The sequence below is a fragment of the Dermacentor albipictus genome, chromosome 8 (assembly GCF_038994185.2).
Source record: "Dermacentor albipictus isolate Rhodes 1998 colony chromosome 8, USDA_Dalb.pri_finalv2, whole genome shotgun sequence".
Lineage (NCBI taxonomy): Eukaryota > Metazoa > Arthropoda > Arachnida > Ixodida > Ixodidae > Dermacentor > Dermacentor albipictus.
In genome coordinates, this window is record NC_091828.1 from 43927768 (window position 1) to 43941925 (window position 14158).

The following is a 14158-nucleotide window of genomic DNA, read 5'->3' on the forward strand; positions in this document are numbered from 1 at the left end:
TGTGCTGCCGTAATGTCTTGGCATCAGGCGAAATTTGCGCTGCTGTGCAAGCCGCACCTAACGGTGAAGCTTGCATATACCAACTCGCATACCCCGCCTTTGCTGTTCAATTCAAGTTCTCGGTGCTGGTTGTACACACAAAAATATGATACTGCCTTACCTGGCGAGGCTTAATAATTGCTACAGCTTGTGCTGCCTTCAAAAATGTTGATTGCCAGAAATGTGACACTGCTGTAGCCATGTTGAAACAGTAACTGAATCTATCAGCTTTGCATGTAAGGTGGGGGTAGACATTGAGGCTGCAGATTCTGGGAAAGAACTTCCCTTTAAGTTCGAATAACTATACAGTAAAGCCTCGTTAAACCGTACCTGCTTAAACAGTAGTTTCGTTTTAAAAGTAATAAACTCAAATCCCCAACTCAGCGGCTATTGAACATAATGTGTTTTGTATCCATATAAACCGTACCAGCTTATTGCGTACGTATTGGTTAACACATAGTGTTTCCACTTTTCATTGCGCAAACACGGCGGTGCGTCGTCTCCGTCAGGCGGCCCGGCAGAACAGCAAGCCTCGGAGATCAGAACGGCCTCCAAGCGCCCTGTGCATTTGCACGTGAAGCCACATCAACATCATTTCGGCGCCATGCCAGAGAGCGTTGTGGCGTCGTGCAAAGAAGGACTTGCGTCGTGCCAAAGCTCGGATAAAAAAGACTGTGGGTGCTCAGCATAGAAGAAAAAAGACATTGTTCATGCTATCGAACGTGACACAAAGAAGTCGGCACCGGCACGCGACTTGAGTCTACTGTTGACTACGGTGTATGGCATTTGGAATGCGAAGAAGTTGCTCGACAGCGCTGCTGCGACCGCGAAGAGTTGGCAGCTACAAAGTTCAACTTTTCGCCATCGTTGCGTCTGTTGTTGCCGAAGTGTTGACTAGCGACAGTATGAGGACGATTAGCCACTGGAAGGCACGCAGATCATACCGCACGTGGCCCCGCAGGGGCGTCTGCGGCAGCAGGCGTTTGGTGTGTTGCGACACCACGGACCTGAGCACACGAGGGTTGGACCCTCCCGCGTGTAGTCGTGCGCGGCTTAGCCGTGTCCGGGGAAAGGGGGATCCTGGAGGTTGAGCCGATGCTGGGTGATCGGACCTTTAAGGCCCCCCGGCGGAGGCAACACACCTCTTTGGCCTCTGCTTCACGTAGACGGCACCCCCGGACTGACCCACCCGGGGGAAATCGATAGTCGCCTCTTCCTATCTCTCTCTCCTCAAACCTTCGTCTTTATCTCTCACTTTACATCTCTCCTGTCTTCTTCTCTCTTCCATTTACTTCCTTTCTTCACAGCGGCATGGGTTAACCTTGTGTGGATATCCTACCTTGGGTACACCATATTTGGTTATAGCGACGGCGTACGGCTGGCGTCGTGCAGGCTTGGACACAAGCCCTGCCGCGTCCCCTCGTTGGGCTCCGTGGTGGGCGGTCGGCGCTGTTGCCGAACATACTTATTTTCTATGGCAGCACAAACCTCTGTCGTCTATGATCGGCGTCTGAAAAGATGCCGCACCGAAGTACCATTCCATTTCTCCTTTCGGAGCAACGCCCCAACCTTCCCCAAGTACTATGTAGTTCATAGCGAAAGCAACATGCCAGTAAGAAAACTCTCACCATTCCTTGTCGCCAAATGCTTGAAAGAAAAAATCGGACCGACGTACAAAGCCTCCAAAATGTCTAGCGGGGACCTCCTCCTAGAACTGAATGATAAAGACCAAGCAGAGAAGCTCACTGACCTTACCAGTATTGGCGACGCCACAGTGACAATTTCACCACATAGAACACTGAACACAAGCCGGGGAGTGATATCTGAAGAAGATTTTATTGGATTGAGCGATGAGGAACTCCTTGAGGGTTTCCAAGAACAAAATGTCACCAAAGTGCAAAGAATAGTAATCCGCAGAAACGATCAAGAAATCCCCACTAAACATGTTATACTCACCTTCGGAACAAGCGTAATGCCTACCTCTCTCGATGCCGGTTATGTCAAAGTCAATGTGAGACCATATATCCCGAACCCCAGACGATGCTTCAAATGCCAAAGATTCGGACATGCTTCACACGCATGCCGAGGGCAAACAACTTGTGCTAAATGCAGCGCCAACGATCACCAATCTGAGCATTGCACCTCTTCACCATTTTGTGTTAACTGCAAAGAAGACCATCCGGCCTACTCGCGGTCGTGCCCATGCTGGAAAAAGGAAAAGGAGATCATTGCACTAACTGTAAAAGAAAAAATCTCGTTCTTCGAAGCCAGAAAACGACTGTCGTACCTTTCGCGACGCAGTTATGCCGATGTGACGCAGGCGGGGGCAGCGTCACAGAGGCCTCCGGAGTCCTCCGAGCCCACGCGCAGTGGTGCCACAGTGACTCCTCCCGCCCCCGTGATGGAAGCAGCCGACGCTGCTCCATCCTCTTCCCAGGCCCTGCAAACACCAGCCCCGCAGGGCCCTAAGATAAAGCGAACCCCAAGGCCCGAGGCACGTGTCTCGGCGCCAAACTCTCGGTCCTCCAGCGCCTCAGAGAGAGTAATGGAGGTCGAAACAAAAACCCCGGTGTCCTCGACACCAAAGGACAAGCGCTCTCTCGAGCGCGGAAAGAGGGACAGAATCCCAATAACAACTCTAAATAAGAAAGCGATAACCTAAGGGTTATCGCTCTATTGTATCTGCCTTCTTCAGATCCATGTCACCTAACATCTTTCTTATCTCCCATTCACTCGTTAATATCATTTTTTACCTTTCAATTTTATGATGGCTTTTATGATCCATTGGAACTGTAGAGGTCTCTTACATAACTTAGGTGACATAAAAGACCTGTTGATAAACTTCTCTCCTGTGGCCCTGTGCTTACAGGAAACCAACCGAGGCGATAAACACAAAAACATTTTAAAAGGTTTCACTGTTGTACGGCGCGACCGTACTCAGGCAAACCGGCTGTCGGGTGGTGTAGCCATAGTTCTTCCAGGTGGTATAGTAGCCAGAGAAGTTCCCATTAACACTCACATAGAAGTCGTTGCTGTCACCAATTTAGCTCACAAAACCATCACCATCTGTTCAGTATACATTCCGCCGCATGCACATTTTACCGTAAGAGACCTAGAGGTAATTTTAAACCAGCTACCCGAACCATTTTTAATAGGCGGTGATTTTAATTCTCATAACACGTTATGGGGTAGTAAAACTACTGACAACAGGGGTCAAACGCTTGAAGATTTTATCCTAACAAATGACATATGCCTTTTAAACACCGGTGCCGCAACTTACTACTCCCCAAGCACAGGAGCTATGAGTTGCATAGATCTGGCACTATGCTCTCCATCACTTCTTTGCGATTTCCAGTGGAATGTTATTGAGAACCCCTATGGTAGTGACCATATGCCTGGTATCATTAAAAGAACATCTCCTTTTCCTACCATCCCACTGAGGCCACCCCGTTGGAAACTCCATCTAGCAGACTGGCCTCTCTTTACTGAGAAGGCCACTCTGGATAACATATCACATGAGCTAGCCATAGATGAAATGAACGATCAGATCACCGCCTGTATACTTGCGGCAGCAGCAGAAGCAATCCCACAATCGTCAGGCTTCCTAAGAAAAAACCTAAAACCCTGGTGGACGAAAGAATGTACGCAAACAAAAAAACTACAAAACAAAGCGTGGGGTATCTTTCGGCGATACCCAACACAAGATAATCTACTCTCTTTCAAAAAAGCAAAAGCGAAAGCCAGGTACACACGCAGACAAGCAGAAAGACAGTCATGGAAAAATTATGTATCGTCTATAAATAGTTCAATAACATCCAAACGAATGTGGGATCAGCTTCGCAAGTTTAGAGGCGATTACGCTTCTTACACTATCCCCATACTGTCACCTCCAGGCACACAAACAAATATAGAACAACAAGCAGACATATTAGGGCAACATTTCCATGATATATCAAGCTCGAAAAACTACTCTGCTGCATTCCTGAAACATAAGCAATTAGCAGAAAAGCTAAAGCTTCCGACCACAGGAATTTCAGAAAGACTCTATAATGGTGCTTTAACACTTCCAGAAATCAACAGAGTAATTACTAGTGGCAAGAAAACAGCACCCGGTCCGGACAGGGTACACTATTCAATGCTAGCTCACCTATCCCCTAAAGCAGTTGAGACCTTGCTTCATTTCTTCAACATAATCTGGGAAACGGGAAAAATGCCCAAAGAGTGGAAGAAAGCTATCATAATCCCGTTCTTGAAATCTGGAAAACCTCCCACAACAGCAACCAGTTATAGACCCATAGCACTCACAAGTTGTCTCGCAAAGTCCTATGAAGCCATTATCAACACAAGATTAACATACGTCCTTGAAACAGACAACATGCTAGATAACCATCAGTGTGGATACAAGAAAGGTTGCTCCACAACAGACCACCTAGTTCGGCTAGAAGACGAGATACGTGCGGCCTTCCTACACAAGCAGTATTGTCTCACAGTTTTCTTTGATCTTGAAAAGGCGCACGACACAACATGGAGGTTTGGTATCTTAAGGGACTTAGCAGACTTAGGAATCCGGGGTAGAATGCTGAAATGTCTAGCCGATTTCATGTCGAACCGAACATTCCAGGTGCGTTTAGGAACGGCGCTGTCACGTGTATTCATTCAGGAAAATGGTGTGCCACAAGGATGCGTGCTAAGCACAACACTCTTTATAGTAAAAATGAACTCTGTTAACAAAGTCATTCCCCCATCTGTTATGCACTCCATATACGTCGATGATCTGCAAATAGCGTGCCGCGCCTCAAACTTACAAACATGTGAAAGGCAGCTCCAGATAACAATTAATAAACTAACCCAGTGGGCTGAGAAAAATGGCTTCCGCTTCTCCACTCAAAAAACCGTTACCTTGCTATTCTCGCAAAAACGAGGATTGTACTTAGACCCGGTTCTAAAATTGAATGATGTCGCGCTGCCGGTAAAACAAGAATATAAATTCTTGGGAGTAATCTTTGATAAAAAACTAAACTTCCTAGCCCACATTAAAACACTAAAGATTAAGGCAAATAAAGCATTAAATATCCTAAAGGTTCTGTCTCATAAGCACTGGGGTTCCGACCGAATCTGCCTTCTACGTATTTACCGGTCTCTTGTGCGTAGCGTTCTAGACTATGGCTCCGTGGTTTATGGCTCAGCCAGGCAGTCTTACATCCAACTACTCGATCCAGTACATAACCTTGGATTGCGACTGGCAAGTGGTGCCTACAGAACGTCACCCATTCAAAGTTTATATGTTGAGTGTAATGAACCCTCGTTACAGCAGCGCAGAGCATTACTAACATTCTCTTACCTACTCAGAATTCAGTCATCACCGCAACACATATGCTACAACATTCTTACACAGTGCAACTCACGCTTGCACTACACAAATAAACCGAACATGATTAGGCCACTTGTCCTGCGGTACGAGCAATACTGTCGGGATTACGACATCCCCCAAGAAGTCCTCCAGGTTGCCAAGAAACCACAACGATTGGCCCCATGGTACAATTTCACACAGTTGTGCGACTGGACATTAACACATTTAAAGAAAAGAAACACTCCACACGAACACATCATACAAGAATTCCGTGCTCTTCAGGACAAGTATAAAAATCACATGGAATTCTACACAGATGGCTCCAAAACAAAAGAACACGTGGGTGTAGGGGCAGTAACAGAAAATTGGGAAACAAGTATTCGTCTACCAAAACATGCTTCTGTTTTCACTGCTGAAGTTTATGCTGTATGGGTCATAGTTAAAAAGATTATCACTGGCAAGCACAAAAACACAGTCATATACACTGATTCCTTAAGTACACTGAAGGCTCTAAATCTGAAATGTGAGTGTGAACCCCTGTTAGGGGATATACTAAACATGGTCGCGCTTAATAAATACGGGAGATCAATCCGCTTCTGCTGGGTACCAAGTCATGTTGGGATACCGGGTAACGAAGCAGCCGATAGATGTGCATCGATGGCAGCGAACAAAGAGATAACAAACACAACACTTCCATACAAAGATAGCATCCGCGCGATTAGAAAAGCCTTAACGGCGAAATGGCAACACGAATGGGACCGTTGTGCTGACAGCAAACTACATCTCACGAAACCCATTGTTGGCGAGTGGAAGTCATGCTATCATCAGGAGCGATTCATCGAAGTAGTTTTGTGTCGGCTACGCATTGGGCACACACACCTCACACACAATTACCTACTTACAAAAGAAGACACACCAACATGCGAGAAATGTCAACAGCCACTAACAGTTATGCACATATTACTCACATGTACGCAGACTGAAACACACAGACGAGCACGTTTGCAAAAATTATATCAACTACACATACCTTTACACCCTGCTCTAATTTTAGGTGATGATCCGCTAGTCCCATTATGTGATGTCCGTAAATTTCTAAACGACACTGGATTTTTACATAAAATCTAGATTATTAACAGAGCTTTTTCCTTCATTCACTGGATTTTAAAACACCTCGTGTTTGGCGCAGCATAGCCTCAGCCGCTTTTGCGCCATTAAACCCCATTTAACTAACTAACATACCGCATGTGCGTGTTCATGCTTGCAGATTCACATGTTTGCACGTGCAGTTCGGAACTACCTGTCAATCTGCAAACTTCTATGCACGATTGCAGTAGTTGCCGGCTTCAACGGTTGTCAAAAACATGTATGCATGATCTCGGAACTGATTGGCGGGTAGCCACTTAGACGAACATATTAGCGGCAAGCTTTCCGAGATGGCTTGTGGAAAGCTTGGCGGTCAATTTTCGCCATGGCACACTGTCGTGGGTGTTAGGCCTAATCGGTAGTGCCTCGAAAGGTTGGTCAGGTATCATCAACAAAAGTTATGACTTTACACCGAATCGACTCGTATCTATTCACAGAGGCCACAGGACACACGGGAAGCCGACATACCGCCTCACAACGAAATCGGGTGTACGGGATGGTACGAATGTTGCTCACCACCATCGCTATCTTTGCAGCACACCGTATAAAGCCATCTCATCTTGCACCATTCATAGACGCATAGTCTCCTGTTGAACTTCAAACATTGCTTCGGGCGTAGTGCACATTTTGTCTAGTGTGGTAAAGCATATCAAAGCACATCTGCCATTTGGAATGCACATAAGACATTGCTTTCAATTTTCGTCTTGTACCTGACAGTGCAAATTGTTCTGGCTCATTTGTAATGTTATGTCTGAGTTGCATCCAGGTGCATATCTTCGTGCTTGTTAACAAGCCTACAAAATTTTATTGAATTGTTCACAAAATTAAGTTCCTTGCCTACTCAAATAAAAATGTTCGCAACATACCATGTATGGTATACCGTTGGTGGGAAGGCAAGGCCACTGTTGGCTTTGCGTCTTGCTTCATTGTTACTGATTGCGCAGTAATAACGAGCTTTGGCAGATGGCTACAGTTTACTGCTGTACTACTCTAAGTGTTCCAAAAACACTGCTCCAGAATGACATTTTTCCTGCTCCCAAAATTGCTTCCAGCTCTAAGCTGGCTAAACCACCACTGAGTATGCGTATACATGGCAGGTAGGTGGCAGAGGGAAAAGGTGATGCAAGAAACTCGTTTGGACCTTTCCATCACGTCCCCATAATACCCTCTGGAGCTTCCTTTCGAGTGCTGTAATTATCCGTGACCCCCCTCCCCCCCCCCCAACCTTCTGCAAAAGCATTGCAAGAAGCTGCAGCGCTTACCTTTGTACTAATGTGCAACAGTCCAGAGGGGACATAGGGATAGGAGGCAGAGAATGTGTAGAACCGGTGCAGTCACGAAACGAGTAAATAACATCCTTGGCACTCTTCGCTCTTGGCAGTTTGCGTGCATGGGAGTAGTGTGGAAGAGGGAAAGAAAGCAAAGAAACACTACTAAATACTGCAGCAGTTTCAGACACTTTGGACAAATTTAAATTCAAAGTACACTGTGGTACGTTTCTACTATTTCTGAAAAATAAACGTTCTGGAAATTTGTCAAGGGGACAACTGATGTAGGGCGTGCGGGCACAAAGCCACATTATAGCACTACAGCGTCTAGCCTACACTACGGAAGGGGCCACCCATCAAATCAACGCTTCTGTACTTGCCGCGGTAGCTTAGTGGCGTTGCTCAAGGTTACATGTTTGACCCTGGCCGCCGCAGCCGTATTTCCCCCTGAAATGCAAAGACGCTCCTCTACTCACAGTTAGGTGCACGTTAAAGAATCCCAGGTGATCAAAATTAAAACAAAGACCTCCCACTGCCGCATGCCTCGTAATCAGATTGTGGGCTTGGCACATGAAGCCCCATAATTTTAATGCAAAAATTAACACTTTTGCCACAACGTATTGGGTTGTGGGAGCTAACGACAGTGCTAACCTCCTCAAGAAACCACGTCTCACTTGTGTGTTCTGTGTTCTACGTAGGCAAATATAAGTGGTGCATGCAAGTAACATTTAACATCAACTCACCACTCTAGTATTGTACTGAGCACTGACGAACATAGACATTCACCGTAAAGATCACCACTAATTATCGTAAATAAATGCAAACAACACACGAAGCTTTGCTTTCATCAATTCCCAGAGATGTGCACAATTTTTTTAACAGGGCATCACCCAAGCTGCGGCAATATTTCGATGGATGTTCAATGTGTTTTATTGCAAAATAGTCGGTGGACTGTTTCGTACTTTTGTCATTCGTGCTATGTGTACAATATTACCAAAGATGACTGACGCTATGCCTTTCCCTTTAAAATACCTACTTCAAGTTACAGTGTAGACTAATTATAATGTAAGTCGCCAGAGTTGCAGATATCTGGGCCATAAGCAGTACTGCACTACTATAACCAAAAGAACATTTTCTTTAAAAAGCTGCAGATGTGCAGAACATTTAGACTAAGCAGCCGCACGTATTTGAGAGTCGAAACAACGTTACTGGGATGTTTGCGTCCATTTAAATTTACGAATACTTAAAGCTGAGGGTCGGAGATCCTGCAGTCTTCGCATGAAGCAGACAAATGAGCGCAGAAATAAAAAATATTACATAGAGGAAATTAAGTCGGCAACTTTCTTACTTCACTTACTAACTCCATATAACCAATGTAGAACAGTCACTGAAGTTTCACACAGTGTACGATGCCTCGTTGGATATTTTGGACTGATCTCCATGTGCGATATCAAAGAGCTTCTGCTTGCAAACCAAATTGCCGGCATTAGAATGTTGCAGGTGTCACGCGTGCCCTCGTTTTCCTTGTCGAAGTGGTTCCTCCATTTTCCAAGTGCTGTCTGTATGCAGATACTGCGAAGCGCTTTGTTAGTTGACACGAAACTGCAAATTTGGTCACCGACGACCAATGCGTCAGCGCTGGTTAGGCCTAGTTGGCAGAGTCATCGGGCAGCATGCTGTTACGGGCAATGTCGTCGCAGGCAACGTGCTCACGGACAACTTGGTCGCGGGGTACCTTGATGTGTTCGTACCCGGAGACAATTGATTGGGCGTGAGATCACACCCACAACCTTAGCTAAGGGCACCACGCTTGAAGCGAAGTTTGTGTTTGCAGGCGATTACTAGAAATGCCTATCATATTTGTATGTGCGCATACTGACAGAACGGTAAAAGCTTGCTGGCAGACATAAAGCCTAAAAGCTCCAAAATAAATTTGCAGAGCACAGCTTGAACTAACAGAGGAGTCAAGGTCGCAGGTGTGGTATCTCCACATCACGATGGCACACATCGCAGCGGGCTAACGTGAAACACAGCCACGACCTCTACCATTACGGAATTTCTAGTAGGCATAATTTCAATAAAGCACAACACAGTAAAATTCTGGAAATCATTTTTGGTTGATGTTGGAGTTTTAAGACTATTTTCTTTCTGCATATAAACTGAGCAGCCCAGGACTGTCGGTTCATCTGCGCCTCTGACAAGTGGCCAGTCCAGCCGGAGCAAAGGCTTCTCAGTCGCCTAGGCAAACCCCACATGCCCGCAGTGCGCCACCATTGCATTTCTTTTTCTTCTCCATTCCTTGTTCATTCACTCCGTGTTTCCTCCTCCTCCTCAGCATAGCCCTTGTCGTTCACCCCACTCCTCAAATGGCGCACCTCGTCGAGAAACACATCTTACCTTGCTTGCCTGTGGGATTTTCCAGCGGCCGCATTATAACTGGTATTTTGTGCCGTGTGGCTGCACTAGAAGCAGTATGCGTATACGTGGAGTCCTCTGGGAGGGTAAACAGGAGTCAGAAAAATAACCAGTCCTACGCTGTAAGCAGTTATGTTACGAGTGGTCTGAGCTGTATGTGCATCTGTTAAACGTATGATCTTGCCGTCTAAGCGACTGGATGATAAAACACAAGGCATGACTAGCGGCTCTCTGTAACAACTTGTTTTTTTCCTACAAGCGTTCTGCAAATACTTTTTTTTTTTCTGAAAAAGCTGCTGTCACAGGTGTCTCGACTTTGTCTTGGTTGGTGCAGTCTTCACTGAGCCGGATCCAGCACCGACTCGATGGTGGGGGACTGGGCTCACCTGCGCGTCGTTCACCATCGGATCCGTTGCCAGGGTGCTCGGTGCTTGTCGCCAACCTTCACCCGCAGGTCACCGAGAGCGACATTCGGGTGAGTAGGTGAAGTGGTGAGAGCCCTTGCTGTTGTGAATAGAGTGGTCACTTTGGGTGCAGAGGTGGTGATGTGCGCAGAGGCGGTCACTTAGTTGCATTGGTGCTCTCCTACTCGACAAAGGTTGCAGTTGCAAATTTCGGCCCTAGAGGCCGCATTCCAGTTGGGGCCAGAAGGCAAAAACACTTACGTACTTGCATTTAGGTGTACATTAAAGCTCCTCAAATGGTCAAAATTGATCCTGAGCACCCCATTATGGCATCTCCCATACCCTGTGTGTTATTTAATGTTGTTAGACCTCACAGTTAGATTTGGTAGAAGTTAAAGCTGGATTGGTAAGTTATCTTTTGTTACGAAGAAGTTCAGTCTTGCTGTAAGCAAAGGCTTGAAGAGGAGGATATACGACTAAAAAAAAAAAAAGAGGAATGTCAGCATTGCTTATGTGTTCCCGTCACATTGTGGATTTTGACGGCACTTTATCTGGACCAGCTGACTGTGAAAGAATATGTCGCACTATAATGCAACCAAAGGCTCTGCCTTCTAAGTTTTTATAACTTTTTCTGCGAATGCACCATTAAGTTTGCACAACACTTCTGTTCAGGGTGGCATAGCGGCTACACTCTTTGTCAAGCTGACTTACTCATGCCGTGTTCTTCTTTGGGCTGTAGTACTGCAAGCACCGCCCAAAATTGTGCGTTAATAGCAAAACCTTTGATTCGATTTGTACGGGTTACCTTGGTTGTTTGATTGGACAAATTAAATCACAGTGGGCTTCTCTTAAATGGAACTCAGAGGGATCCAAAAAAGTGTACCATTAATCAGAAGTTTCATTTAACCCAGGTATTCGTATTTCATGATGCACAACTTTATGTAAATTGCACCAACCCTTACTGATCTGGATGCACAGAGAAAAAAAAAGAAGGGAATGAATTGTGGTTTGCTTAACACACTTGAGATGCTTTTTCACAAAGTAAGTGCACATACCTAACAGGCTTGCTGGAAATTCTGCACACCCCTCATGCTCAAAGGAGCTCTGCAGAAGTTTAGCTGCACTGTCTGGTGCCACTGCACAGGGAATAGGGTCATCACACTCATCACTGGAGCAGGATTGATCGCTTGGAAGACAAGGCCATGGTGCTTCTTACGTCGGCTTGGCCATCCGTCACTTGCGCCAAAATTCGCAGCTTCCATTTGTAGTGCTCTCTCTCTCGTGCCTTCTGCTCCAAAATGGGCCCAGTTGTAAAAAAATTGGCATTCTGTGCACCCTTCAACCGCAGAAAGAGAACCTTTTCGAGTTCTTGACATGGCATCGTGCGCAGTCACATTGCTTTGAAGTGAATGTTCCTTTCTTGATGGCACCTTGGATGCTTGCTTTGTTCTTTAAAATCCGTGACAGCATCAGCCTCGGGATGTAGAACTTTCTTTTGCAACCTCTTTCTTGGACAGGCCACTTTAGTCAAACTCCTGAAGAAGGCAGCTTCTTTTCAAGCGACAGTGCTTTGTTCGGCCATTTTTTCGGGCTCTCTATCAGGCCAAAACACCCACCGCACGTAGGCCTAAAACAGAGTAGCACAAATGATCGGAAAGCTCGTTGAAGCCCACGGATGGCCACCGGATTGTCTTGTCCAGACTATGGCATTGACTGTGAAGTATTTTATTCCTAGTGTTTAGCTTTTATGCCGTTTAAGTGAAGGTAGCAAATAAGTAGCGTTTCAATTAACCAAAGAATTTTGCTACGCCAGACATAGGAAACCAACCAAATAATCTTGTTTAATTCTGTTTATCAGTAACTTTTGTTTAACTGAGTTTCGTTTAATGGGTGTCCACTGCAGCTCTTTGCTTTCATTCTCCGTCTCTGCAGGATTTGTTTCAAGACATTGGTCCCATGCACGATGCCAGGATGGTAGCAGTTGGAACGGCCCTGGCAACATTTCACCGGCAGTCTGATGCCATGAAGGCCTTCAAGGCCTACAATGGCAGAATGCTTGATGGTAAGCCAGGAAAATGGAGACAACGATCTAGAGTGCCTGCAACGATTGTGCTTGTTTATTAATGTAATGAGCTCACCACTTTGTGGTCAAATTTAAATTGGCTGTGTGTAAGCTGCGACTAAATCTGTTGTTCAGTGTGAACTCAACTCTCGCATCACCTACTATCATGATCACTGCAGCATGTGGCATATGGTTATTCCCTCTTTGTGGCTGTGAAAATGTCTTACCTGTAATGCAGAAGGGATGGCCTTGTCAAAAATCGACACAGGCGAAACAGTTTTGCTGCTTCTGCTTGCAAGTACAGTGGGTGCAGTCTCTCTCTGGAGCGTAAAAGGTGCACGATTCACCTGGTGTGTCACGGTCCACCTGAGGGTCACAGTGTGGGGGCCGTTAGTAGGTCGAGGTGCAGAGGCCTGCCAACTACCACGAATATTTTATTGAGTTTACATGTTTGGGCTCATTCTACAACTTTATGAATGATGCGTCGAGTATCAGCGAAACTTGAATCACACTTGAGTTTGTCGAACTGCAAGCTCACTAACCTTCGTTTGTGAACGATCGAAGGAACGAACCAAGGTGTCTTGTTTACAGTGGTCAACAAGCAGTAGGAAACACTTAAGATGTGGACATATGGCTGAGGTTACACAGGATTGCAATGGTAATGCTGGGGATATGGTCAATTCCTCACAGTAATGCTGAATGCAAAGGGATATTCATAGAACTGTAAACAATATCCAGACGGAATGTCACCTGTCAGTCTCTGGTCATACCCTCGGCGGTCTTCTGATGGTAAAAGGTAATCGCTTCGAACAAGTTTATTCCGACAAATTCCTGAAGCAGGCAAAATTGGAAGCAGCAGTGTCACTGAAAAAGGCACTGTGATCTAAAAACAGTGTGTTCCTTAACAGTGTACTAAATTTGTAGCTGCTTACGTGTTGCATTTAAAGCTAAATTATAGTTATCAAAGTCTGTATGTATATAACAAAATGTGTTTAAAAGTGTGTGCGCGTGCAGTATAGGTGCTAGGGCAAAAGATATGTGAAAAAATGCAAATACAGTTGCTGAGAGATTCTTTGTGGCCTGTTTCTCTGACTCGTCGATTATGCGGACCAACCCGCTGGGAAGCAACATCTGCTAATAGAACCGACGTATGACGGCAACTGGATTTTTCTATAACATCTTATTTACCTGAATACCGTATTTCATTAAAATCTCCATAAACATTTCTGCTTGTCTGCAGTTCAGATCATTGTTTCTGCAACCATTGAACAAAGTGCCTCTTCACAGCACCCCTACAGAATAACATCTGCGAGCCTTTTATAAATGGTCCACATATTGAATAATCAATTTTTAGTTTCACCAAATTTTAGCATTTTTGGGCATTCAATGTAGTGTTGTGTGTAAAGAATCTATGTTTGGCAGATCCGAAATGTGAACCAAAGCTACGAGACATTAAAATACAAGGAAGAAGCAG

At 45.4% G+C, this 14158-nt stretch overlaps 1 protein-coding gene across 4 annotated transcripts in view; it reads left to right on the forward strand.

Moving 5' to 3' along the window:
- LOC139048742 (polymerase delta-interacting protein 3-like) overlaps positions 1-14158 on the forward strand; it is a 41184-nt gene that overhangs the window by 24839 nt on the left and 2187 nt on the right. For all 4 annotated transcript variants that reach the window (XM_070523294.1, XM_070523296.1, XM_070523297.1 and 1 more), the window contains 2 exons: positions 10553-10693; positions 12555-12684. In XM_070523294.1, the coding sequence (XP_070379395.1) occupies positions 10553-10693; positions 12555-12684 (271 nt within the window). The remainder of the gene's footprint in view (positions 1-10552; positions 10694-12554; positions 12685-14158) is intronic.